Genomic DNA, 19,026 nt, shown 5'->3' on the forward strand with positions numbered 1-19,026 from the left:
CTGGGAGCTAGAGCAGGCTGACAGCAGGACAAACCCCTCAAGGCTGTTTGTGAAGGATAGATGATTACTTAGAAGAGCATGGGCTCCCTCATTAACCTTTCCTCTTCCCAGGCTGCTTTGTCCAGACTGTGCAATCCCAAGAAGTGAGACTGCTGACTTTATCAGGTACATCATAGAGAAGAGTCAACCCACAAAAATCTTTCTAAGCCTTGGATGGTATAGAATTATTTTTAATAGTTGCAGAGAAGATTGGCAAAAATATATAAATTTTTTTTGATCAAAATGTCAAAAACACTTTGTAAAGTAATTCCATTCCCAGATTTATTTATAATACAAAAATAAACACCACACACATTGCTAACACTTTGTAATAATTACCTGAGAATTGTTCATGCAACCTCTTCCTTGGGAGAATTCAGAATTGATTTTAAAATTAAACTTTGCTGTAAGAAATTGCTTACTGTATACAAGATTCATTAGATGTTTTTGCTGGTTCCTTTTTCCCTTCTTTTCTTTTTCTTTGCCAGAAATTTTATGCCCATGGAAATATAGGAATCTTTTTTTCTTTTTCTTTTCTTTTTCTTCTTTCTTTTTTTGCCATTTTTATTACCGAACTGATAGAAAAGTGAGTTGAGGAGAACATCAAGTACATGAATATATTACTGGGTACAAATATTTCTTGTCCCAATTTGATTCAGAGATAAAACACAGCATGCTTTACAATAGCTTACATTTTTAAAGAACCCCAAGGATAAACAAATGATTTTACTTTATTTCCAACTAGGGTGAAATTTTAATTTACTGAATTAAATTGCCTGGAGCATATAGTAAATGGACATCTTAGCTATGGAAACTACAGTTTCTTTCATATTGACCATCGTCATCAAGAGAGTTATTTATACTCTCCGTTTAAGTTACTTAAAAGCCACAGTAGTGACAACTCCATGCATTAATTTGGCACCTTCTGAATGTGTGTAATCATGTGTGGACTTTAAAATTCCAAAGTGTTTAAAATTGTTTTATTAATGTACCATAGATATTTACAAGATTTTCATAATATACATTTTTTCTTTCCTAACAAGTCAGTTTTAAGAATGTATCTTGTAACAGGGGCTGGAGAGCTTATTTACAGAATGATTTGCTATCAAAAAAACTCAAAGATTTATTGTTTTCTTCATCATATAAGAGCCTGAATAGCAAAACAGTAAAAAATCATGATGACAATTGACAGGAAATGGATGCTAGGTTCTATGACTGAAACTCCTCTGGAACTCAAACCTGCAAAATATAAAAGTGAAACAAAATGTCTTGAGAAAAAGTAAAATTACTTGTTAGATTAATTCTTCATGAACTAAAATGCATACTGTTATTTCTCTTTTAATAGCACATTTTAGTACACTTGTTTCACTTATATTGGATTTAATTTTAGGAAGTGTATTTAACCCTCTGTCCTAGGATATCTGTTTTAAATATAAAAATAAGAAAGAAAAATGCCTAAAATTGGCCAAGTCTGACTACAGGGCAGAGTAGTATTGGCTAACGTGGCGGCTGATGACTTATACTCAGTCACAGCTTCAGGTAGATACGTGAGTGATTCTTCTAAAGAAGAAATAATAAATTATTATTACATGCTAAATATGACCGATTGGTGATACCTGCTTAGGACATCATATTGAGAGGATTTGAAAGTGCTGACCCAGCTCAGTATGAATGTTGTAATCGATTAGTGATGTCCGCCATGAAAATGGGAAGAGAGGTGTTATGTACATGTGCTTCATATTTGCTATCCTTGCTCTCAGAAGCCTCCAAGTAAGTAGCCATGGAAAAACTTTCTCGTTTTTGTGCCAGTAGAATGAAACATATACCAATGACACACAGTTGTGAGGGTTTGTTTTTTTTTAGATTCAAAATGAGGAAATATAAAACTGTTTGTGATTTATAAGCATGTGTAAATCTGAGGGATTAAAGAAAGTTGACTCATCACCTCTTGCTCACAATTGAAAAGTGAAACCGTAGACCTTTTATTTTTCACCCAACATTTAAACAAGAATTGGAAAGATTCACAGAGCCCAGATTTCATGCTGGCATCTGTCTGGATTCAAAATCTACAACAGGAATGGTAATTCAACTTACTTGACATTTTTGGAATCCTAATTTCCTCACTGCTGCTTCCATCCCCACCATCACTAACTGTTCTTATTTCAATCAAGTAGTCCTCTTCAAATGGAACCAGAAGCTCAGCAGATGTGTTGTTTGTTTCCAAAATATGAGTTTTACTCTGTCTGTTTTGCCGGTACAGAATCTGAATAAAATGGTGAATCAAGTTAAATGATATCTAAGGTTCAGAAACTCTTATGGAACACTATAACACTGCGAGCATTATACATGCTGTAATCCTTGGATGGAAATATCTGGTCTGTGCCTTTTCTTTAAATTTAGTTGTTAAGAGAAAGATTTCCTTTTTGGCCAGTGCTTCTGAAATGAGAATAGATTTATCTCTATTAATTAAATAGCTTGAGGCCATTATCTTTGGAGCTTGCCGTGAAAAGTTACTGGTTAGTTTGGACCCATTTCAGTTGTCTGAATACTATATGCATTTGCCAGGAGAGGATGTTCATTACCACTGATGGAAATGGTTTGCTCTGGGTTTTTGACTATACTCTTGTTGGAGTCCTTTTATGTTGTTAAAAGATGATATCCTACTGTAGCCTAAGTTCTAGAAATTCTATTTGAATATACTTTTTGACCTCATACTCATCTCACAGTTACTATCTACATACACCATCATTTTTTGATGGCAAGGGGGGTCACTTGAAAAAAGAATGTTGCATACTATAGAGTTTTATTTCTTAATGCTCCATGACACATTCTGACCGCACAATATAAAATTTTCCATGAAGAATTTAAAAGCAGCAATGCCAAGTATTTTCAGAACATTGGAAAAAAAAGATTCCTATATTTCCATGGGCATAAAATTTGTTTCTTATTTGGTTCTGACATTTCTCGTTCCTTAGTAAGTTAATTGATATGGTTAAAAGAAAAACAGAATACTCACCTTGTAGCCCAATACTTCAGACTCATTTTCCATGGTTTTTACATGCTCCCAGTTTAGGCATAATTTAGAGTTTGTCAGCTTCCAGGCGATGTTAGCTGGTGGTTGGCTTGGAGCTTTAAAAAGATAATCAAAGATCCAAATGAATTTAAATTAGCTCATGGTTACTATATGACCCATTGACATGAAAAGGGAAAATAAATCGTGGATAATTAGCATAGAAGGAGCTAAAATGTTTTCAGTGTCTTTTGAAATATCATATTAATTCTAATCAGAGTAAGCAAATTCATTCAAATTCCGGTCATTTGGAAATATCTCTGTGACAAACTTATGAATTAATAATGGCGTGCTGGATGTCCAGTATTAATTTATTAATCACTGCTGTTGAATTTGTTTACTTTACTATATATGAATAGAGGGAGGGCTCCTTTATCTAGTGTTTAATTTGTCCATCAATCAATAAGCATCTCAGACAAACTCAGGCGGCAAACTTTTTACATATATCAACACAAAGGTATTAATTCCTAGTAGTCCTTTACTTAATAATCATGTACTAGTTAGGACTTTCACTGTAAGTAATACAACCAACTCAAGGTGTTTTAAAACAAAATATTAGGAATATACTGTAAAGGATATAGGGGACTCTCTTAGAATTCCTGGCAGAATGCAGCAGAGCCTTAGAAGGGACAAAAAATGTCCAAAAGCCAAGAAGTTCCTCTCTGTACCTCTCACAGTAGTTTTTGCTGCATGCTCATCTTGCCATAGACCATCTCTTTGTTCTTCTCAGTGAGTGTGGCAGAAATCATGACTGCTCACCTACACCTGAGGTTTGAAATTCCCTTGTTCAGAGATAGTCCAAGCTAGAATTTCCAAGTAAAAGCTGATGATTGGCTTAATTTGGCCATATTCTATCTTAGCCCAATCAATTGTGGCTAGACAGTGAGAAAGATACATGGCACTTAATATAGATAGAGCTGGTAGGAACCCTGAAGAGGAAAAATTACAAACTGGATGATCATCCCAAAAGGTGTCTACTCTAAATCCAAACTGTGCTTTTAGTTCCCTGAAATTAATGTTTTCTGGGAGAAACGTAGTGGGAAGTAAGGGAAGACATATTTAGAATCAGCCTTCTAAATGAATGGATCTTGTCCAACTGAAAAATTTTACATGCCAGCAAACTAGAGTCCAGGTTGGAAATCTACGTCTTTAAAAGCATGCAGCTAATGAGTGGCTGATCCCAGTCAGAATCCTGGTCTCTTGATTTTTAATCTAGTTTTTCTCCATGATAGCATACTGCTTCTCAAAGATTTGAGTCCACATGATTATTTTTGAGATTTAAGAAACTGGAGACATTAAAAATAATTCAGCTGGATAGCAGAGGCAAAGATAAAACTACCCAGCAAGATGTTTTTGGCATCTTATTTGAATTTGTGAGGTTGAATGAGCATAATATTTAACTCATTATAACACTGATGGAAATAGAAATGATTTCTTTTGGAGTTTTGACTCAATTGCTATTTAATGTCTTATGTGCTACTGGAAGAATCACAGGGTGTCCAACATTGCATTATGATACATCTACTTGCCTTCTCCAATCCCCTGGGATATCATTCACCCAGTCACTTACACCTCATTTGGGATGTAGTGGAGAGATAAATGTTTCCCCTATGCTCTCATGGGACTCAGTTCATATTTTATTATGAACTTATCACATTGAATTATAGCTCTTCATGCTCTGTGTTTATTTAAATTTACTGAGGACATATGCCTTGTTCAACTCTGTATTCCATCATCTAGCATGGTGCTTGGCATGTAGGAGGAGGCATATATTTCATATATGTTGAATAAATGACTGTGTAATAGATGACTAAAGAAAAACTACTTGGGGTCCTGTGTGATTTTCTTGGGTCATATTAATTATGTACTGGGCTGTGGGAAGACCCATAGGTGACACAGTGTGGCCAGTCCATTTATTATGCTGTCCTATAATCAAGGCCAATTGACATGGCCAAACCTATAACAATCCACGTGAATTTATAAGACGAACATGCCAATTGGATCAACCATGTCCTAGTACATTTCTTGGCAATGTAAACCCAATCATAATAAAAAGACTGAGAGTTTTGCGCTTGGTAAGAACTCAGTGAACGATTGTCAGTACGTTTATTTCTGAAGGACTGATGGCAATGATTATAGTTTTGTAACTGTTTTCCCTCAACTTATCCCAAAGTGCCTTTTCTAATCTTTTTCTCAGCTATAAAAGAGATAATATAAAAATTCTCACAAGATACCAGTTTTAATATCTAATATACTCCTGTGACTCATTTCTTTTACTTTGTTCTTTAAAACAAAGTGCTAACATTAACAACATCATACAATCAATACAGCAAAAATATAAATTCAGTCCTTTGATGTCACTGGCAGTGATGAATTCTGAAGGTTTCATCTATTGCTGTGCCCTTTCTGTTTGTTTGCATGTTTAGATAAAAAGTACTACTTTTAACACTATGAATCCATTGATGAAGTGCCAGACTGAGAGAGAGAAGAAGTGACTTCTACTAACTATATGGTAGTGATTGTGTCTCTGATACTGGAACATTTGCATTTATTTCCGCATCTACCAAAACAGAAGTAAGTCTTTCCATGGACATAAAATGAGAAACATTCTGTCAAGAATGAACTCACGGTATGAATGGCCAATTGTGTGGATTATTTGGAATGCTTTACCTCTCATGCTATCTGGGAGGTGTTGGGCTTTGAAGTCAGAGAGACCTGAATCTGTATCCAGTCTCTTCCAAGAGGCCTGGTTTTCCAATCTTTGGAATGAGACTAAAATATTTTAGTTATAAGAGTTTTAGCTTCCATGAAATAAAATAGGAAATATCCCTATCTTGGTTAGTGGTGCAAACTAAATAGCTCAGTAACTGTTAATTCTCTTCGTGGGAGTAGCAGTTCTTCACTGTGGCATTATGACATAATCAGTTTTTCCGTTGTGTTCAATGCAGTTTGCTACTAATAACAGAATTCTGAAGTTTGCAAAAGATTCACTTCTTAAATATAATTAGGGTATACTCAAGATTTTCCCTTAATAATTTTGCTCTTACTTGGGTTCTTTATGTGCTTTTTGAAAGGCAGATAAAGTGGTGAAGTCTCAGCTAATTATCTGGGAAGTTCTCATAGTCTATAGCTTTTCTTATTTTTGTCCATGAGTGTGACTCCAATGCCAATGCCTTGTGTCCAGTATTTTTTTTTTTAAGTTTCTAAAATGTGCTTCAAAAGGCCATCATCTTATTATGAACACCTTTAACAGCCCTGGTTTCATGAATTTGATGTATTTGCTTAAACTGGATTGCAAATATCTATGATGAAATTGAAATTTGTATTACCTAGGAAAAACAAAACACTGTCATGTGGGTAATGTAAAACAACATGCCATGGATGTTTGTACCTACTTGGTACAAGTACCAAGTACCTACTCAACAAACAAGCACTTTTCTGAAAGAATTTTGCAGGCAATTTCCAAAGACTAAATAATTTTCTATTAATCAAATGAGAGAGCAACATTAAACTAGCCCTCTGCAGCTCTAATGGCTTCCCTGTGATCAATTTTTCTGTAGATGGCATTTATATTCCACTGTAGTTCACACTGTGAATTCAATTCAAAAACAACTTCTTATGTTACACTTCTAAGTAACAGCATGGGGTTGACATTTGGGAAAGAGAGAAAGAACATAAGTGCAAGATGAAATAAAAGCTTAATGCTTCCTTTATGTCTAAATATGGATTGATTGCATTATTTACAGCAAGAAAAATCCAGTACAGAGTGCTAGTCAGTCGACATCAGGGGCCAAATTGAACCAAAATTTGCAAACACTTTCTGTTACTGGCTCTGAATACTTCTGTCTACATAAGCAGTGCTTTTTCCTCTTGTAGTTGATGTAAATATTTTTCTCCCTTTGGTTGTAAATCTAAATTCCATTTAAGCGAAGTCTGTGTGGACCACAATATACTTGTACTTGCAGTGCTTCTCAGTTTTCTTTTGGAAAGATATAATTTTTAGTAAGCTACAATACTTAATGTTAAACCACTGATACTTACTTTAAAAAAACCTGTAAGGCTATCAACATCACCAGCAACAATAATAACAAAGACTTCAGAAGCTTTGCATATGCTGTTCCTTCTGTTTGGAGGTCTCTTTGTCCACTAGCTCCTTTTTATCTTTTATGTCATATCAAAATATATAGCCTTCCCCATATAGGTGCTCCTTATGTATATCTCAGCCTCTTATTTTCTTCATATTAGTTTTCATAATTTTTGATTATTTCATTTCATTTTTTTTTCTTGTTTTAAGTTGCCTCCCCACTAAAATAGCAATAGCCTGAAGGCAGGTATTGTTCCTGTTTTAATCTCCATTAGGCACCTAACCCTGTGCATGGCTCATGGCAGGCACTGTTTTCTTGAGTGATTAACTAATTCATCATGTTTCAAAAAAAAAAAGGCTCTGTCTTCTATTTAGCGTACCCAATCAGAATAGGCAGAGATTTTGGTAAATGTGAGCTCTGCTTTCTCAGAATTTACAATGGATGATCAAATGTCAAATGGAAAATCTAGACAGTGACAGTATGAACGTGTGATGGATGCAGAATTTTTTGCTGTCACCACTATTCAGAGGTAATGTTGGTGTCATCTCAAGGACATGGAAAATCAAAGTTAGATCCAGGGATAGCACTTAGAATCAGAGCTATCTTCAATGTTTCATTAAAGCCATTTCTCATCTTTGCTTTGCCTGTCCTTCCATCACCCTTGAAGAAAATTTCTGCAACAAATTTATGAAAAGAAAGAAAGTAGAAAGTAGATGGGCTTTCCTACTTTAAGAAATGCAAAGAAAGTGAAATCACCTCTAAAGAAGAAATATAATAATATATGCTACTACACATTAAGCTCTCACTATATGGCTGCCTCTGGGTCACCTTGGTATATATTATATCCTTTAGTTCTCAGAGCAAACTCTAGAGGAAAGTACAGTCATCTCTGTTTTTCAGTTGAGAAAATGGGTTGAGTTATTAAGTAATTAGACTTACCACACAGTTCATGGCTGGGCTGGGATTCATACCCAACTTTATTTCACTCTGAAATTCTTTTCTAGCTATTTCCCATAATATTTCACAATGGTCCAAAGTTATAGAATCACCCAGTAAAATGCAAATATAGTAAAGGGGAAATTTATAGATCAGTAGCAAAGATATTTGTCTGTTTATAGGCACGGTGGGACCACTACAAACTGGGAGAATGCGTGAAATTAGATAAGTGAATGTTAAACTTTAGAAGATCAGTAAGTCTGGTGCTGCGAGGGCTAGATGAGGAATGGGATGAAAAGAAATTTGGGGACAGACTGTGAAAGATCTTGTACACCTTTCTCTACTCTTTGTTCTCTGGAATAGAGGAGACAGTGAAATTTTGGAATTAGAAGAGAGTATGATTCCATTTTAGGGATAAAAATCTCAAGCCAGTTTGAGGTCTGGACTGAAGATTTGAGAGTCTGGAGGGAGAGAGACTATTTAGATGGTTAGAGATGAAGATTGCAAACTAGTACAATGTCCATGGGATCCAGAGATTCAGAAAGTCCATGTTCATAGTATGCCAGTCCAAAAGATGCCACAGCAGAACCTTTTTAAGCATCTGTTTTCTTGTATCTAGGAATTAAAATAACATACTCCTTGATGTGTTGTAATAATTGAGATAAGTATGTAGAATATTAATGCTGGGCTTGGGACATGAGTGCTCAGTATTTTGTAACTGTCATAGGCAGAATAAGGGCCTCCCAAACATGTCCAGATTCTAATCCCCAAAACCTGTGGATATGTTACTTGTTGCACATGTGATTATGTTAAGGATCTTGACGTGGGTAAATAATCCTGGATTCTCCGGGTGGGTTCAATGTAATTACAAGGATGCTAATGAAGGAAAAAAGGAGGCAAGAGAGCCAGAGTCAGAGGATATGTGAAGATAGAAGAGGAAGTCAGAGTCAGAGGAAGACTTGAGGATACCATGAGGCTGGCATTGAAGATAGAGGCAGGGGCCACAAGCCAAGGAGAGAAGGCTCTCTAAAGGACAGAAAATGCACGGAAACAAATGCTCTTCTAGAGTTTCCAAAAGGAACACAGCCCTTACCCATATCTTGTTTTCCAGCCAGTGAAACTCATTTCTGACTTTTGACCTCTAGAAGTGTATGAAAACAAATTTATATTGTTTTCAACCACTAAGTTGGGCTAATTTGAATAGCAACAATAGGAGACTAAAGTAGTTTCTATTCTATTTTCATAATGTTAGTGATAAAAAATGTTGAAAGAATAAAATTAGAGGTTTTATTGGTATCCAAATACGAGATAGAGTCTTGTAGAACCTTATTCTCAAGTCCTTGTTGGATATTTTTATAAAAATGCTGATGCACACAGGCTGGTGAAAGCCAAATTTAAGAAATATTGAAACAAGGTTTTCATGAAAGAGATTAGGAATTACAAGGGTTTTTGTGTGTTTGATTGAGTCAAAAAAGAAGGCGGATGCTAAAGAAACACTAAACTTCACTTTATACTTTGAGTCTCATCTCGCTCTTCTCTCAGCAGATATATTCTAGCACTGTATCGTGATAAAATTACTCCCTGTTAATTAAAGTGTTTTCAAAGGATATGTCTCCTACTCTTTGATAAGGCTGATCTCACGTGAACACTCAGACAAACCACTAACAATGTTCTTGGCATTTAATCCAAATTTCAGTCAAGCCCATTTGTAGGACCAAGTGGGTCAACTGAGCAAACCTGTGTCTAAAACAAGTTTTCTGCCTAAACACATAGAGTAGGTTAGCACAAACTATCACATGGACAATTTAGGTTAATTTAATTTAGGTTGCATTTACAATCAAACAAATTCAAGTTAAAGGAAAAAAAATATTTTTAAGGTTATATGTATGTATGTATGTATGTATGTATGTTTTTACAGGTGGCCCTCTGTATCTGCGTATCTCTGGGTTCCACACTGGCAGATTCGACCAAGTTAGGATTGAAAATATTTGAAAGAAATTCCAGAAAGTTCCAAAAAGCAAAACTTGAATTTGCTAACAACTATTTACATAGTATTTACATTGTATTTGCAACTAGTTACATAACATTTATTGTTTTAGGTATAATAAGTAATCTAGAGATGATTTAAATTATACGGAGGATGTATGTAGGTTATATGCAAACCCTGTGCCATTTTACATAAGGGACTTGGGCATCTGTGGATGCTCCTGGAACCAATCCCCCTAGGCTACTGAAGGACAATTGTATATGTGTGTGTGTATATATAGATGTATAGACATGGTCTCCTATGTATATCATGTATATATCTATATCTCTATATCTTTTTGATAATTAAGTTTATTGTTCAGGTCTCAGCCCACCTTAAACTGGTTAATGGAATCGCATGTAATATGAGTCGGCTTGAGTGTTACGTCAACAACTACACTAAAATGTCTGTCAGTTTGTCACAGATCTGTCAGATCTGTGAGGTTTTTTTGATACTATCTTTACGCATTTCTAATCACCCTTGATTTTGCCTGAGATCGAAACTAAATTACACACAAGAGTTTCTGTGAGTTTGGCATCTCTCAATCAGCTAGAAGGAAATGTCTGGGCAAATTTAAAACCACTGATTGATTGGAGATTTCAATCAGATTTTCAGATTAACTGAAAGAGGCTGGACTCCAGAAGGACCGTGGAAGCAAATCGTTCATACAGGTATATGGCAATGACTTCATCAACGTGGTCAAAATGGAGTAAAACAGGAAGAGGAATAGAACCACATCTCTAGCTAGTCAGTTCTAGAAGATCACTCATAACGTCTTTATCAAACTAGGGGATTGAAGGAGAGCTGGTTTAAGAGTTGTTGATCCACACGTACTCTTCCCTTAAAATGGACTGGTACTAGAGAGTTTTTGTTTATCTGTTTGTTTCCTGCTTAGCAGTTCCACAGTACTTTGTATTTTCCAATGTGCTCCTATAATCAGAACCTCGTTTGTGCCTCATTGATAATTTGAGAAAATAGTGAGGGCAGAGAAAATTTCCATTTGACAGTTAAGAAAATTAAAGCAGAAAAATGGAATGTCTTATCCTGTGTCAGGTCATGAGTCACTGACGTACCCAGAATTAGAACACAAATCTCTGGCTACTGGCTGGTGATATGAACACAAGTGGATAATGCGGTCTGTAACCGAAGACCTATTAACTGAGATGATTCCCAAGTTCTTTTTGGACATGAAAAATATGTATATGGAAAAAAAAAACTTTGTATCACTTGATTTTGAAACTTTTTTAAACCACCTATTCTTTCCCAATACACAGGGAAAAACGAATTCAGTATTTAAAGGCAAGCTCTATTTTTTCCTGTCGGTTAGTAGCAGTGAATTCATTTCTTAGTCATTCTCAGAATTCAGCAACTATATTTGTTACTCTTTTTCATTGGGATTTAGAGACCGAAGAATGTGTTTTAAAAAGCCTGTTAACACAATTTATGTTCATCTACAATATACAAGAAATATGTAAATATTATGCAATTATAAAAAATTACAAATTGCAGCTCTTACTAAGTCACATCTGATCAGTTTGCTATTTACTACTTTGCTTCATATTATGGAATATTTATGCAATACCAGACTCACTCACAGGACAAATGCAGCAACAATCAACTCTTCATCCTTTATTTAGTAGGTCCTATCTGTGTGAAAGATATTTAGCTTATTGTTAAGGGAGATAAAAAGAAGCACAAGAGTTAATTCTTGGATTTCAGGGGCTACCAAGTAATTTGCAGTGATAAAATATCATAGAAGGAAAGATCTAGATATCTGACAGTGCAAGGATCACATCAAGGCTCAAATGGTAAACCAAACCAACAAAAACAAACAAACAAAATCATTGACTAAGCATTTACTAAAGTATGTACTGGACACTTTCTATTAATTATCTCTTTTAATCTTGAACAAAACCCAGTGAGAAAATAGGTACTATTTTTCCTTCATTTTACAGATGAGGATCTTGAGACTGAAAGATTAAGTAACCACTTAACAGTCCAAGGATGGGAGGTCAGGTTATGAACTCAAGTTGGAAGAGGGCATTGGAGCCATTATATTCTCTGTCTTTCATTTGTACTGAAAATATTTTCTCTTTTGCAATTCCAAAAAGATCAGAACAGTTCATTTTGATTTTGTTACCAGAAAGTTTCAACAGTTATCCAGATTTAAGGGACAAACCCACTTGACTAAATAAAGTGATCAGTAAAATGATGAGGTGGTAAGAATGAAATGGAAATTGAGCAAAGGAATGTTTCTAACTGTAGGTGAATCTTGGTCCCTGCAATGTGATATATACTTACGAGACTTCTTGGTGGTCCCATTGGCTGGGGGGCTTGAGGGCCCTGTCCCAGCAGTGTTGTAAGCTCTCACGGAAGCAAAGTAGACGGTGTTAGCTTTCAGCCCTGTGATGTTTTTGGTTGTGACATTTCCACTGACCCTAATTTTACCAATCACGGATTCTTTGGAGTCATCTGTCCAGTATAAGACCTGATCATTAAAAACAAAGAACAAAAAATTTTATTGTTCCCTAACAACTGTCAACCACAGTGGCATATGGGAAGAAGTCAGGCGCATAAATGAAAGAATATTTTCCAATTAAAATGGTTATACAATAATAACAAAATAATCAAGTCCAAAATTTATAGGGAAAAATAAAAAAAAAAGAATACAAATTCACAATGCAAATTAGAGAACCTAGGTTTTTTTAGATTACCACAACAAAATATTTCGTGAAATATCTAAAGGTTGACAGCTTTAACAAAGGGTATACAATAAGTCAGAAAAAAACAAGATTCATACTGTCAATCAAAGACTTACATTATGTTTTACTATTGACATTTCCTGGAGAGTTTTTTAAATCATAGATGAATTAATAATTCAACTTATCCTGAGGCCTTCCTGTGCATTAGCACTGTTTTAGGCATATTGGAAAAGACAAGAGAGATTAAAGCATAGTGCCTGCCTTTGAACCTCTTATAATCTAGTTAAGATATTAGAGTACATATGTAAAAAGAAAGCAGAGAATGCATCCCAAAAAAGTGATATGGAAATAAATGCTAAAAGAATTTGAAGAAACGTAGTATCAGGGAGTGATCAGAGAAGGGTTCAAAGAGCAGGGGAGACTAGAGATGAACTTTGAGAAATAAATAGAGTTCAGATAAGAGGTAAGGCATTCTAGGATTGGAGTGGCAGAGGCATCTATCTGTTACCGTATGAGTAGAACTTTCTGTTTGGACAAGAGGGTTCAGATAAAAAGAAAAAAATAAAAAGAACAGTACAAGGCAAAATCATAATTTTATTCTAACTCCAAAATAAAGTAAACCTTGTAACTCATTTTGTGAATCATTAGATTTACAAGTCAAAGGAACAATAAGTGATTAATAAGTCTCATCCCTTAACTTTGTGAGAATGAAGGCCCATAAATTCAAAGTGATTGGCCTCATTCTAGATAGACTATAAATGACAGATTAGGAGAATTTAGGCTTTTTCTTATCGCTTAACTGCCTTTTCCGAGATGACTAACTTTTTGCAAGTTATGCTCCAGTTCTTAGAGCAGGTTTCCCAGTGAGACTCTTCTATGGTTTAAGATCACTGAAGATTAAATGTTTACTTCTCCCCAAAAAACAAACATGACTGGGCTTCCCTGGTGGCGCAGTGGTTGAGAGTCCGCCTGCCGATGCAGGGGACAGGGGTTTGTGCCCCGGTCCGGGAGAATCCCACATGCCGCAGAGCGGCTGGGCCCATGAGCCATGGCCGCTGAGCCTGCGCGTCCGGAGTCTGTGCTCCGCAACGGGAGAGGCCACAACAGTGAGAGGCCCGCGTACCACAAAAAACAAAAAAACCATGACTGCAGTTTGGATAATTAAATAAGATAATCACCTGATTACTCTTTAAATGCTACCATTTGTTACTTTGCTTGCTTAAGATCACCCGGAAAGGTCCCCTCCATTAGTTCCTCTCTGTAGCTTTAGTCATATACTACCATATACTAAGAACTAGGTTAGTAGTACAGGACTGTTGAACAGAGCTATTGCTAGCTGGCATATTCATAGTAGAAAGTGAAATTAATGTGGATTACCTCATAGCCCAGAACTCTTCCAGTGTTTCTATTCCAGGCAATAGCATTCCATGAAACCTCCATTTCCGAAGCAGAAAAACTTTGAACAGAAGTTCCCCTTGGGGCCAATTGAGGTTCTACCATCCAGAGAAAGACACAACCATCTTCAGCAGAGTTGTTCATGAAAACAAATGCAAAATATACATACAGTCTCAAGGAGGAGCATTCCAGTGCTGACCACAACTTACCATCTTCCCCAGAGTAGACAATGGACGTGGTACTCAGAGCTCCTTCTCCTTTCTTATTATATACACCCACTTTGACTTCAAAGGGAGAGAGGGGGGTGATGCTTTCATTTCTGTAAACAAACCTTGACGATTCTACAAATGGTACTCTTTCCTTGGTCCATGTTGTTGAGCCAACTGGCCGCAGCATGATGATGTATCCAAATTCCTCTCCATTCTGTAGTTCTTCTGGAATTGACTTGGGCAGAAGTGATCAATCACTGAGTATTTAGAAAAATGTATTGTACCGCTATTGTTATGTTTATTGATTGTTTGGCATATCTTTTGTAGAGATAGCATGGATATTTACCCTGTTTAATGAAGTATTGAAAAAAAAATACTTCTATTTGGAATGCCAATTAGAAAAATGATCCCAACTTAAGATACTCAGATAAATAAATGAAAAATTTAAATGGAAATGTAAAACAGGTTTTACATGTTTATATATCCTTCCTGATTGTTCCTAAATTGTAATAATAAAATGGTTTATAAGATTGTAAGATTTTATAAGCTAAAACATAATTTTGATATAAAATTTTAAACTCAGCACAAAATTAACTTGTTAACTATTTCAAGGCTAGCCATGTTTTCCTTTCACATTTTCAACAAATTTTTATAAAATACAGGTGATATAATCAATGTGTAATAATATTTGCTTTAAAACATATAGACTATTACTCAAACACAAACATATAAGGGACCGTCTAATATATATATTTTTTTGAAACATACATCTTCATTAGTCGTAGTATCAGTGTGCACTTTTCTTAATATTAAAAAACAAACAACAAAAAGTTTGCTAAGTCCCAGAGACAAAATTCTTTGAGTCATTTAAAACTTAAATTTATTAAAATTACAAAACAAAAATAGATACAAGTTCCCCATTATAAATAATTATAACAGTATAATCACATAAAGAAGTGAAAATGAATTAGTCCTTGAATTTAGACAAATATTCCAGCTGTTTATAAGAAAGTTATATTAAAAATGATAGAAGTTATTTAGTTTTTGTAAAGGAAGATGCTTTTTATTTCTGAACATTTTCATGTAGACTAATAAAGGCATACCTGATAGGGCATAATGCTTGAGTCTCTCATGCACACAGCTTTATTCCTGAGGTTTTCCTTACCAAAGGTATCCATTTATTGTATCACATTATCCTGTGACTTAGACCACACATCTGGTTATCCAGCAGTGGGCACCAGAACAAAAGGCACCCTCTTGGTCAGAATCTTTGAGGTGTTCTGGTACAGAATCTCTGAATTCTTTTTTTTTTTTACACATATATACATTTCATTCTTTTTAAAATAATCTTTTCCATTGTGGTTTATGCCAGGAGATTGGATACAGTTCCCCATACACTAGGACCTTGTTGTTTATCCATTTTAAATGTAATAGTTTGCATCTGCCAACCCCGAATTCCCAATCCATCCTCCTCCCTACCCCCTTCCCCCAGACAACCACAAGCCTGATCTCTGTGTGTCTGTTTCTGTTTTGTAGATAGGTTCATTTGTGCCATATTTTAGATTCCACATATAAGTGATATCATGTGGTATTTGTCTTTTTCTTTCTGACTTACTTCACTTAGTATGATAATCTCATCCATGTTGCTGCAAATGGCATTATTTTATTCTTTTTTATGTTTGGGTAGTATTCCATTGTATATTTGTATCACAGCTTCTTTATCCATCAGAATCTCTGAATTCTATAGTGACTAGCAAACCCAATTAATTCCTCTCCCTTATGGAATTTGAATATGAAACATAGGTGTGTTGGGGTAATAATAGATAAACTTAGAGCAAGCAATAAGTAGAAAACATACAGTAGCAGGGACACTGAGGCAGTGGAAGCTAGGAGAAAATCTAAGCTGTAAATTATACAGAGAAGGGATAGAATTTAGCCATTAGTCAAGTAGAAAACTATAAACTATAAGTAAACTATAAGTAAAGTAAATAGGAAGAACTGAAGGAGGAGCAGGAGGGACTATTAGAACTGAGGCTGGGTTACCAGAACACATGACAGCAGGGTAGGGCTACGGTTCTCAGAACAGTGATGAATGATGTTCCGGTTCGTCTTTTGCCCTGTCTGCTTGGTTACTGAGACTCTTTCCCATCCTCATTACTTCCCATGTAGCTTTAAAATACATCCCCATTAACCAAGATGACCTGAGCTGCTCTCTGCTTCTTGCCATGTGGAACAACCTAAGGAATACGGACTGTGAAAAGCAGAAGAAAAATACATGTCCTGAAATCTTAGGAAAGAAAATGCTTCCTTGTGTTGACACTTCCCTTTCACAGGTAGATCAGAATTAAAATGGTTAACTTTGAGTGGTATGGAAGAGATTTATGAGAATTTAAGCTGCTTCCTAGAGAATTTGATTTCTTTTGGGTGCTTCTCTGATCTTAGATTTAATCAAGATGTTTATTAGTTCATCAGAGAAAGTGGAGGACTTTTGTTTTTGGTAGTGAAGTGCAATGAATGTTTCACATGGTGTTCCCTCAAGAAAGATCTGAGTCCAACATGCTCAGTTTAAAGGAGAAAAAAAGGCTTATTTAGGACCTTCCTTTCATTCTTTCATATGGGCTGAGAGCCAAATGATGGAGAAATATATATAGCTATTTAACGTGGCCAGAAAGAGAGTTTTCTCCTTTAAGCAGAGAAAGTATTCAGCAGAATACAGAAATTCAAAAATTCCTCTGGTAATGAAATCTCTTAAAGCTGATAAAGATTAACAGTATAATTCTCCGTCACCGTGTCTGTAAGAACTACATTTTTTGTATAGACCAAGAGTCAGCAAACTACGGCCTTTGAACCAAATCTGGCCTGTAGTCTGGTTTTGAAAATAAAGGTTTTTGGAAACACAGTCACACATGTTAATTTGTATAATGATATGTGGCTTTTGAATGACAATGGCAGGGATGAGAAGTTGTGAAAGAGGCCATGTAGCTTGCAAGGCTGAATAGTTTTACTGGCTGACCCTCTAGGTAAAAAGTGTATCAATGAGCAGTTTGGGTGTTTATTTCTTACTCTACAGTTTTTTATCCTATATGCCTAATTTTATAGTCATATTTTTTATGAGACATTTATCATAAGCACCTCAAACTTGCAGGTATTTTGGGTATAAACTAAAATAACATATGAGTAAAGATACCTTTAAAAAAGGTTAGCAGAAAAAAAAAAAAAAAAAAAGGTTAGCAGTTATTACATCCCTAAAGTTAGATATCATGTCTAGGTTAGTGGAAAGATAACAAACCAAAACAAATAACCATACACAAAATACACATTACTTTGGCACAGGAGAAAACACGGGTCAATTATACCACAGTGTACTTATAAACCATAATGGTGGAGTTAGACTGAGTTTAGAACAGTGGTTGGACCTGGGTTAGTGTTGAAAGCTCAATGGGTACTTCTTCATCCACAGTGCGGTGACTTTGGCCTGCAATGGTCTCTTTATGCCCGAGTTCTTTTTCACAGCATAGTTCAGATATGCTCTGATGGTACCTTTCCTGACCTCATTTCAGGCTGAGTTAAGACTGTCCTGTCAGTTTCTGAACATAAAGACTTTTTTTTTTAAGAAATTCATTTTTGTACCCCCACTGCACTACTTGTTAGTGTTCACTGAATTGAAAGTGTTACTGTGTGCCTTCTGGTGGCTCAAATTAATGTATGCATTTCCTTCTAAGTACACATAACTGATTCCTTAAAGAAGTTTGGGCACCAGAAGAATTTGGCTCAGTAACTGCATGTACATTATGGCAAATGTGAATGATAAATGGGAACTTGCATCCATTTATGTAATAGTTTCTGTTAGTATCCTCATATCTGATATCCCAAGAAGAAATACACAGCGGGAATGATTTTAACTTAATTTTTTAAAAATATAGGTCAGAAAAAGTTTTCTGTAGAGGGTCAGATGCTTAAATATTTTGAGCATTTGGGGATCTAGGGTCTCTTGCAACATCATGAAAGCAGTGATACATAACACATAAGAGAATGGGTATGGTCGTGGGTGAATTTGTTTAGGAAAACGGGGAGCAGGCCAGATTTGGCCTGTAGGTGATGGTCTCTGGAACCTGGCTTTAAAAAGAACATTATAAATCGTGGAAAGATTTTTTTTTTTTTGATAATTCACGTCATCTCTATTTAAGAATAGTATACATAGAATTTCCCATTCTCCTCACGTATAGACTGAGTAAAAGCTGTGATTTACCAACCTTTAGTAATTTCTGACCGTGGAGGAGAAAAAACAAGGGGTGAAGTTAGGCAGGTGATGAAATGCTTATATGGCCTTCAAAGAATATTGAAACCTAAATAACCTACTCACCATCCCACAAAACCAATCCTGTTTTAGACTACTTGAGAGTCAGTGTTTCTGTGGCAAACGTGTTTGGTAAACAAGAATAACTTGATTAACTTACTACTCAAGGCACATACAGGAAAACTCTTGGCCTCTCTAAACCATGACTTTGCATACGGACCATTGGAATTCTAATTTAGGACAAAGTAAAAAAGCATGGAGAGTCCT

General features: G+C 35.6%; 1 protein-coding gene across 1 annotated transcript in view; it reads right to left on the reverse strand.

Annotated features, from left to right (window-relative positions):
• Window positions 1–214: 214 nt before the first annotated feature.
• The window catches only part of CNTN6 (contactin 6), a 232,805-nt gene continuing 213,993 nt past the window's right edge, over window positions 215–19,026 (reverse strand). Inside the window, 7 exon segments of the mRNA XM_049715559.1 lie at window positions 215–1,209; window positions 1,211–1,278; window positions 2,134–2,302; window positions 3,056–3,168; window positions 12,458–12,644; window positions 14,236–14,351; window positions 14,463–14,697. Of these exon segments, the coding sequence (XP_049571516.1) occupies window positions 1,123–1,209; window positions 1,211–1,278; window positions 2,134–2,302; window positions 3,056–3,168; window positions 12,458–12,644; window positions 14,236–14,351; window positions 14,463–14,697 (975 nt within the window). The 3' untranslated portion in view covers window positions 215–1,122.

Source organism: Orcinus orca, chromosome 10 (genome assembly GCF_937001465.1).
Source record: "Orcinus orca chromosome 10, mOrcOrc1.1, whole genome shotgun sequence".
NCBI lineage: Eukaryota > Metazoa > Chordata > Mammalia > Artiodactyla > Delphinidae > Orcinus > Orcinus orca.